General features: G+C 44.8%; 1 protein-coding gene across 4 annotated transcripts in view; it reads left to right on the forward strand.

The window, feature by feature from the left end:
- HSPBAP1 (HSPB1 associated protein 1) overlaps window positions 1-9,919 on the forward strand; it is a 22,337-nt gene extending 12,418 nt beyond the window's left edge. For 3 of the 4 annotated variants that reach the window (XM_085867568.1, XM_085867564.1, XM_085867560.1), the window contains 4 exons: window positions 1,087-1,271; window positions 1,357-1,493; window positions 6,443-6,614; window positions 8,611-9,918. In XM_085867568.1, coding sequence (XP_085723694.1) covers window positions 1,087-1,271; window positions 1,357-1,493; window positions 6,443-6,614; window positions 8,611-8,733 — 617 coding nt within the window. In that variant the 3' untranslated portion in view covers window positions 8,734-9,918. Of the gene's footprint in view, window positions 1-1,086; window positions 1,272-1,356; window positions 1,494-6,442; window positions 6,615-8,610 lie in introns of all 4 variants that reach the window. The other variant, XM_085867554.1, reaches the window with a different exon arrangement.
- The last annotated feature ends 246 nt before the right edge of the window (window positions 9,920-10,165 follow it).

Genomic DNA, 10,165 nt, shown 5'->3' on the forward strand with positions numbered 1-10,165 from the left:
ATCTCTCTATCTCTCTATCTCTCTATCTCTCTCTCTCTCTATGTCTATTCCTCTCTCTCTCTCTATCTCTATTTCTCTCTCTCTCTCTATCTCTATTCCTCTCTCTCTCTCTCTCTCTTTTTCTCTCTCTCTTTATCTCTGTATCTCTCTCTCTCTCTCTCTCTATTCCTCTCTCTCTCTCTATCTCTATTCCTGACTCACTCTGTATCTCTATTCCTCTCTGTCTCTCTATCTCTATTCCTCTCTCTGTCTAGCTCTATTCCTCTCTCTATCTCTATTCCTCTCTCTCTCTATTCCTCTCTCTCTATTCCTCTCTCTCTCTATTCCTCTCTCTCTATTCCTCTCTCTCTCTATTCCTCTCTCTCTCTATTCCTCTCTCTCTCTATTCCTCTCTCTCTCTATTCCTCTCTCTCTATTCCTCTCTCTCTATTCCTCTCTCTCTATTCCTCTCCCTCTCTCTCTCTCTATTCCTCTCCCTCTCTCTCTCTCTATTCCTCTCCCTCTCTCTTCCTCTCTCTTCCTCTCTCTTCCTCTCTCTTCCTCTCTCTTCCTCTCTCTTCCTCTCTCTTCCTCTCTCTTCCTCTCTCTTCCTCTCTCTTTCTCTCTCTTCCTCTCTTTTCCTCTCTCTCTTCCTCTCTCTTCCTCTCTCTTCCTCTCTCTTCCTCTCTCTTCCTCTCTCTCTTCCTCTCTCTTCCTCTCTCTTTCTCTCTCTATTCCTCTCCCTCTCCCTCTCTCTATTCGTTTATTCCCTTGCCAGTTGTGCCCATTTTTTGCCCTCCTCCCCCACTGTCAATGTAACCTTGCCCGCCAATGAGCCTCGCTCTTGCGGAAAGAAAAAAAAATGTCGTACGCTTTCAAATATTACTTCAACGGAAGAATGTGGCATAATCAGCACTCAAAAGTGCCATTTGTGACTTGTTCCCTTCATTCATTAATTTATCCCTTGAAATGTCTTCTTTTTCAAACGTTCTTTCATGAAATTATTTTTTAATCAAATACCTTTAAAGTATTTGCTGTTTTTTTCAAACTACATCCATTTGCTGAGGGTTTCCTGCTCCCTCCTGACCTTGTCTCTGACTGCTGCAGCCCCTCAGTTTGAAACTGACTGCAGGTATATCCTTGCCACACTGCACCAATTCACCCGTTGGTGTGCCGGTGACCATGGAGAAACAGTTGGTCCATTCCTTGACTTGGATCCAGTTGACACTTGGGCCTATGCAGACTACAAGTACCTCGCCGTGCTGTTTCCAGGCAATCACCAATTTCTACAGGTATCATAAAAATGCCATGTGGTGGTATTGAATAAAATATATAAAAAAAAAAAAATCACACTTTGTGTGTGACCTTGTCTACCAGGGACTCGTGTGGTCAGACTTTGGATATTTGGGCCGGGACGGGAGACAGAGCACACTGTGGATTGGCAGTGACGGTGCGGGTACTCCCTGCCATCAGGATACCTACGGCAGTAACCTGGTGCTGCAAATACAGGGCAGGTGTGTCCATTACGACTTTCAAAGGGCCAAACATTCTTTTGTCCTTGTTTTATTCCTTTGTTTTGTTTCATGTTGGAGGATCGGGATACTTGAGGTCCACCAGCACTGGGAATGTAATTTGTTTATGGTGCTGGCGATAGCTCACATAATTTTCATGAAGGACAACATGGGTTCTTTAACATCTACCAACTAATGCCGGCAGACGGGGCGCCCAGTTTGACGTCCATCCGAGGTACGACAAACATTGATTAATCATCCTACCTGCAAAACATCCGGATGACAGTTTATAGCTGGTTTGAAATTCAAACCCAGGCTACACAGCTTGGAGGCGAGTGTGCATACCTCTCGGCCATCCTCTCATGCCTTAAGAACGCATGAATAGAGCACACATGGTAAGAGAAAAAAAAATCTAAAGATATTTTTGCTCAAAATTATTTAAAACTCAAAACTCAATAATAATACGTATTGTTACATTGGGAGGGGGGAGTGATCCATAACTAGCCAGAACTAGACTGTGGTAAGTGTAGTATGGTCTGTCTGCTTTGAGTAGGTTAGATTGCGATGTAACAGGGTTAGAGTAAGTCGTTTGTGACACGTGACACTGAGTGGCAGCATCTAGGCAATTTATAGACAGGGAAAAGATTATGTTTGAATAAATACCTCTTGTTTGTAGGTGGGGCTATGTGAGGCCTTCCCATCACAGAGGCACATGTCAACTCGGCCGATTATGATCTCTCTGGCCTGCTTATGCCAGCCATGGTGGTGTAGTGGGCTGTGGAGCCCAGAAGGAAAGATGTACAATTGTACATTCATTACCTCCACCAACGACGGTGAAGGAGGTTACGTTTTCACCCCTTTCTGTCTGTTCGTATACAAGATATCTCAAAAAGTTGTGGACGGATCTGGATGAAATTTTGTGGACAGGTTCGATGTGTGACAAGGACGAACTGATTAGATTTTGGTGAAGATCCGGATCCGGATCTGACTACAATAATTTATAAAGTGATTCTTCAACATTCAGAGATAGGGCCAAAAACTATATCGTACTGTTATAGGATGATATTTCAAAAATGTATTGGGCCTGATATGTTCTCGTGGATCAGGCATTATGTGGCGGAGGTATGCGCTCTACCGAGTGCCCCCCCCCCCCATAGGGGCGGCACCCCATAGGAAGACTCCTCTCAGGAGGAAGGAGAGGACTACACAGTCGACGAGAGAGTAACGTGAAGAAGGTCGAGCAAGCGGTCCATGGAGGATTTCATGAGGAGACATTCTTGCGGTCTCGTAGAAGCTTTGGGATAGACTCAAGCTGGGATCACCCTGCCTTTTGAGAGAGGAAGAAAGACTTCAAGCAGGAGAGCTCCACTTGCACGGAGTGCAAAGAAGCACTTTGAGAAGGAAGAAGTTCCAACCAGGAGCTTCATTGTGGAAAAGAGCAAAGAGGATCACATGGCCTGGTTGAAGGCCTACTCATTGCTGACCCTGCTCGTAACCGTTTTACTTCATCTTTGGACACCATAACCACTGGCTCTCGTCTCCTTCCTGGTTTCTAAAACGGGCTGCATTGAGTCCTGCATCCACCCTGCGCATCATCGAGACAAAGGGAAGTCCCGCCAACATTTTTGTGTTGTCCAAGTGTGATTTGTTGTGCCGAGTGTGTTCGGTTTTGCGTTCTATTTCTCCTTGTATAGAAGTTTGCATGTCCCCATTCTCCTCTTTGTGTCTTTTGACTCGCTTGTTTTGTTCCGTTTGTGATAGCGTCTTTCTGATCATCTTCCCTGGATTTTACTTTTCAATTCAACCCTAAAAAGGTAAGAAAACGTGTTTCAGCCATCTGCTTTCCATGAGCATTTTCCGTTGATTTTGGCTCATTTTGGGCGACCTTGGGGAACGATAAAGTAGAGCAATACTGAACGCAATACAGTGAAAGTCCGTAGTCCATAGCCTGATGGAGTACTGCTCTCCCCTCTGGGCTGGTGCTCCTGCCTCCCACCTTTCTCGGCTTCACGCTGTCGAAACCAGGGAATTTAAGATCTTCGGCATCTCCCGCAATGAGGCTGAGTCTTTGGGCCTCTCACTCAATCACCACAGGTTGGTCGGTGGTCTTTCTGTCTTCTACCGACTCCTCTCCAGCCTTGCCCCCCTGCTCTCTCTGCGATTTGTCCCCACCACATTTCCACAGGGCGCTCAAGGTCCGCCAACAACCCCCTTCTGGTAAAACTACCAAAATCACGAATCACTGCTCATCTTCACTCTTTCATTCCTCTTTTTTCCCACCTTTGGAATAAACTTCCTCACTCTATTCTTTCCCATTCTTCCCTCCAGGCTTTCAAAACAGCTGTTCACCACCACCTCTTATCTTCCCCCATCCAAATCCTCGATCTTTTCTACCCCCGATAATCCACCCAAGCCCACTTCCTTCAATTCTCCTGCTTTCCTTCCTGAAAGTCCCTGTAATGTCCATTTTGTATACCCCATGTACCACACCCCATCCCTCTCCCTTCCACAGTTCACCTAATGTGTCTGTTCCCCACTGTCTTGTCCCTTCCACTCCCGCCCCTCTTGTCTCATGCCTCCTTGCTGTGAGTTGTGTGTTCGCTCTCATACGAGCCTCGACCAAGGTATACAAAAAAAAAAGACCGTTTTGATCATCCATCGAGACGAAAGGTCCCGGCTCTGAGGAATTCCTGTGTTAACGGGTACTTGGACACGACATCTGTTGTCAGGTCGTGGAATATACAAACCAATTTAATTTAATTTCCCCCAAGGAAAGTTTTTTTTATTAAATTGAAGCTTAAAAGTTTTATTTTCCAATTGAACACACACGGGAAACATGGACAAAATGGCGGATGTCCATGTTATGGCAGATTGTGAGGAACATGTTCTCGGAGGTGAGCCAAGCTGGGACCTAGTGGGGAGGAGCACAGCAGAGGAGCATCCCTCGTTCCTGACGTCACTCGAGGCCCTTCTCCTTCCGGTGCGAGTTGGGGTCAGTAGTCTGGAAGAATAATGGAACAAATGGAGAGATAGACAACAGTGATTAATAAAATGCGGAGGGAAATGAAAGATGGTGAGACCCAGGAGTTTGAATGACTGAACCTCCTCAAGAGGATTGTGAAGAAAGTAGATGTGGGGGGTTTGGTGGTTTGCCAGATGGTCCTTTCGGAGAGAGATGGTGAGTGTGAAATTTGTCAGGATTGAAACACCTATTCCAAGTGTTTGACCAGCTTTTCATTCTCTGAAGGACTGCAGACGAGGGAAGAAGCTGAAGCTTCTTTCCTTTCTTTGTTACGGTTTTTTTTTTTTCAATTACCCTTGCCGGAGGAGAGGGTATCGCATTTGGGTCTGTCCATCTGTCTTTGTTTGTCCGCACAGAACTTTAGTGTTTTTCTCCGCATCCGCTTGTCGGATTGAGATGAAATTTTCACCATCGGTGCGATCACTCATGTAGAATGTTTTTATGATAATTATGATGTCATAGGTCACGTGGTGTGGCAGCCATGTTGGAAAACGGGAAAACTTTGGACCTCTTTCTGAAACCGCACCAAGGAAAAAAAATTGAAACTTGGTACACAGCATGTACTCCTCATGGGGAATGTGATATTTTTCATGACATCATAATTGCATATGTCAAACGTTACATCTGATCAGTATGAAATTTTTTGAGGGTCATTTAGGGATAAAATGTTCCACAGAAAAAAAAATTGATGACTTCATTGGTCACATGGTTTGGCAGCCATATTAGATTTACCCTGAAACCTATGAAAATCCTCTTCTCCAGAACAGCCGGAGAGATCGAGAGGAAACTTCACACAAATGTTCCCCAAGTCATGGGCGTACAATTTTGTTCAGGAGTAATTGATAGGTCACATGGTTTGGCAGCCATATTGGATTGAAGAAAAATATTAAATGTTTTCTCTGGAACCGCTTACTCAATCGATGTGAAACTTCACAATTACAATCCAGTAGTGATGGGGAATACATGTTTTTAAATTTCAACTTGATTGGATACATGATCAGGCAACAAGAATTATTTAATATTTTGATCTGGGTTCTTTTTATTTATTTCTTTATTTATTTGGAATGAGGCTCACTTGGCTGTGCCTGGATGGGTTAGAGGGTATTGGAGTAGCAGCTGAAATGTGAATCCAATCCAGGTTCCTCCTGATGACCATCTTTGCTTTTTGCTTGTTCGAGTTCCTTCTGATGACTCCAATGCAGGGCTGTACCTATTTGGTGTTCCATTTGATTTTAATTGAATTTATTTCAATCCCATTCTCAATTAGAATGAATAATAATGAAAAACATCATGGGTCAGGGTCAGGTGTCCAATCAAAGCAGGGTTGCATCAATGTGGGACGTCTTGGTACCCGGTCATCACTGCCACCAGTTATAAAGTGGCCGTTCTAATTATGTCTCTTATTAATTGCATAACACACCAGTACACAAACACTACACAAACTCTACACAAAATACACCACACAAAAGAAGTCCTGGTGAGCATCTGCAATCTCTGATTGCTCTTTTTCTTGTTTGCTTTTGAATTTGTTGGTGCTTCTGCTATTCCTAAAGGTAAAGTTTCCATGTAAATTGAGCAGCGTTGATGCAATGCACACGGTATTGTTGATCATAAACTCCCTTTGACTTCTTCCTTCCATTTGTGCTAACCTTGGATACCAGCACTCCAATGATATTTTGAGTAAATAGTGTGGGTTGGAGGTGGCACAGTGTGCTGTTTCATAAATTAAGGTTTTACCCACATACCATTGACATTTTTTGTTACACAGTAGAAAATAAACTGAAATAGTGGGATTTATACATTCATTCATTTGCACAGATGTGGGGGCATGCATTAATTTGCTGAAAACTCTGACGCTGTGTTCACATTATATTATAAGGTTTCACATTTCCTTTGCATATTCTTGTTCCCATGATTGACAACTTTGCAGGAAACGCTGGACGCTCTTCCCACCCGAAGATGCACCATTCTTGTATCCCACACGCTTGCCTTATGAAGAGTCTAGCGTGTTCAGCCGAGTTGATGTTACTCAGCCAGACCTTGCTCGCTTCCCACGTTTCTGTGCAGCACACCCTCATATCATCACCCTGAACCCAGGCGAGGTATTACCGTGATTTGAGGAATGAGTATTGAGTAAAAATTATTTATTTGGCTGGTGATCGCATTGGGTTTGCATGTGGGAACTTAAACCACAGCTTTACATATAGCTTTGTGTTTTGTGTGGGTATGGTAGACAACCAAGATGGCACACAAATGTAAAATGAAACTGAAAATTTAATTTTAAGTAGGTTGTGAAACGAGAAGCCTCTTGCTCGATCAAATTCGTAATTCCACATCAAAACTTATGAAAATGCACATCTCACAAAGACGAGATGATTGTACTTGAATAATTGAATTGATCGACTAATGAGCAATTCGAATTTTTGAAATTGGCCAATACAATCCAGATCCGTTGTAAAGTTGATTTGTGAAAAATCCTTTTGGGGGAATCATGCTCATGGGAAAACTAATGTGAGCAAAGGATCCATTTCATAGACTAAAGTAAAATATTTGCATGTTGGCCTTTTTACTTTGTATACTTGGGCTTCAGACATCTTGGAGTGCATAGATATGGTCTCTTATAGTCCCCCGCCCCTCCGACAAAATCGAAGACTGGGGACCTCAAAATGAGCTCTGTCCGACCGACAAATCATCTGTCCATGTACTTTTGTGTTCACGAAATTGTGTTCACGTCGCCCACCGGACGGACAATTCAGTCGTGACCCTCCGGGAACTATCGCTCGGAGCCAGTCACGGGTGGGCCTTTCGACCTCATCGCAATCGTGCCAATCGGCCACCCGCGTAGGATAGGGTTGTTCGCCAAACTCGACCTACCTAAGTACCCACACGGATGGTAAACCAGGCGATCGTACCTAGCCGCAGGTCGACTCCGGACACGATCTGCTTGGGCGGCCCGTTCCGTGCTATCGGGATAACCAAGCGGTGTTATCGTTGACCTGGACGGTTCAGATTAATTACCGGGATCTTGCACCCGCTACGAACCCTTTACGTGAAGCAGGATGGAGAGTCAATGGAGAAAAGACGAAGCGAAAAGGGAAAACAGTTCACACAATGCACATTTATTTCCCGGCACACGGAAAGCACGTATATACAGCCATACAGTAAAAATGCACAAAAAGCAACCAAAACAATAAAAGCAACAACGACGCAGAGTTAATACCGACTACGCGCACACACGGCAACACTTAAACAGCTTTACTTCCCAGACGGCGCCAACACACATTTACACAAAAGCAAAGGAAAGAAGTCACCCTCATAGACAAGGAGGCAGACAGGCCTGTAGGCCAAATGTGCGTGGGACCGAGAGGAGCGGCCAGGTCCGCGAGACTGGGGGGGGGGGAGGGTCCTACCCGCGTGCTCGTGACGCGTTGGCGGGCGATTTCAGAATCCGATCTGATGAATGCATCCACACATCCAGGTTCTCAGACAGTTATTTCCTTAAATGCATGTTCAGATTATCCCCATCCCCATGTCTAATGGGATCTTAAATGTGATGTGTTGAGAAGGGTAAAGGATAGATCCCCTCTCTTATGGGAAGCTTTTTTTTGTTCATGACAGAAACGTTTACACACATTTCTTTCACGAGCTCTGAAGTCCGCCCCCATTCTTCCTCAGCGGCAATCTTTCGTGAGTTCCGACGCCCGCCTTTTTTGGGAGCGCACGACTCGTCATGGTAACCGTGCGCCAGTGGGGCGGGGTGAGCTTGGGGTGTACGGCACCCCACAGAGACTACCCAGAATTATAAAAAACGAGCAAGAGGTACGTTCTGAGAGAAAAAAGCGTGAGGAGAGAAAGGCGTGAGGGGGAAAAGTGAAAGAGGAAAAAGAAAAAGTGAGAGGAGAGAGGAAAAAGCAAAGGGTGAGAGAAGCGAGCAAGAAGCGGGTGTCTGACCAGTGCCGTCGAAACAATTCGTCCTTCGCAGTGCTTGGGCAAGCGAGCGTGTGGTGTGGGTGTGAGCAGCGCCCCCAACAAGTGAGGCATGGGTCGGTCACCAAATCAGGGTCTAAACCTGTGATGGACGATCCTGGTGCCCTCCAGATGTCGACTGGCGTTCATGGCCGTTCGCGAGACGGTGCACGGCAAGGCTGGGTGCTGGCGACGGATGTTACACGCACGCACGCATTTCAGGACGTTTTCGCTTCACGGACGACCTTCGGGTGAGCGAGACTATTCTTCTCCCCCCTTCTCCCCCTGAATGATCCATTGGATACCCATGTCTGTGTTTAGCTGTAAGTCAACCCCCGATAAGAGCCCTGTCACACCTTGACGTTTTAACCAGCAATGGCAACGTATAAAAATGTATGTAAAACGTTGGCGTACGCTGAAATTTTGATGTTTTTTTTTTAAAGTTTTGGGCATATTCATAATGTGTTGGTCGTTTGCTTAACATATTAGTAACGGGCACAGAACGTTTCGTTGTGTTTTTGATAACTTTTACCAACGAATGCTTAGCCTGTTGTCAGCGTTCACAACCTATGCCCAACGATAGTTTAACTTGCACATAGTGCGCTTAACGTATCGCCGGCGAACTCGTGGCGTAGCCTGTTAAGAACCTGCCGGACGCCGATTTAAATCATAACCGCCTGAGAATTTGAAGTGTCAACATTGCAGTCACACCTCGACGAATTTGCCAGCGTATGCCAGCCTATGAAAAATGTGTCTAAAACGCTAGGCGCACGTCGAATACGGTATGGGTAAGTTGTGTATACGTTCAGAGTAGGCTTGAAAACAATGAAGCACGCTGTCATATTACGTGGAACGTGTAATACGTCGTGAAATTTCAAGCATGCTGAAAATTTTACGACGTACTTGGCGTATGGCTAACACGTTCCGCATGCGTTGTCATATGTTGTCGTTGGCTAAATCGTCAATGTGTGACAGCCCCTTAAGCATCTGCTCTTTTTCTCTTTCCCAGCATTTTGATTGATTTTGCTTTCAAATTTGTTCTTTATTTACCTGAGAAAATAAATTATTTATTTATTTATTTATTTTATTATTAATAAATTATTTGTCGATTTCCAACCTGTCCGTGTTTGTCCTTTCCTTCCATTGGTCCAGCATTGTCCGAACCGAGATAGACTGGAGGTAATTACCACAGATTTGACCAAAAATCGTCGGCACGCACCACTCTCGGCCGCCCGAATTAAAATCGAATCGAGATAACATTGGTGCTTTGTCGAGCGCGCGCTCCCCGCTCAGGTAACCATGTGACCTCCAGTGAAACGGTATAATTTGACGGTGGACACTGGAACTCGTGGTTGACTGGGTGACGTTTGTGGTTTTAAAACAACCCACCGAACCACAACGTTAATTGTGAGCGGTGGCCCCAGGTCTGGTTCTACCGAGGACAACCGGGGATTAATCCCCCTGAGTGACAAGCTGGTGTGTCTGTGTGTGTGTGTGTGTGTGTGTGTGTGTGTGTGTGTGTGTGTGTGTGTGTGTGTGTGTGTGTGTGTGTGTGTGTGTGTGTGTGTGTGTGTGTGTGTGTGTTGGTTGTGTATGTATCTATATATATATATATATATATGTGTGTGTGTGTGTGTATATATATATATATATATATATATATATATATATATATATATATATATAT

The sequence above is a fragment of the Eptatretus burgeri genome, chromosome 2 (genome assembly GCF_056783735.1).
Source record: "Eptatretus burgeri isolate ZD-2024b chromosome 2, Ebu_testis_v1, whole genome shotgun sequence".
Lineage (NCBI taxonomy): Eukaryota > Metazoa > Chordata > Myxini > Myxiniformes > Myxinidae > Eptatretus > Eptatretus burgeri.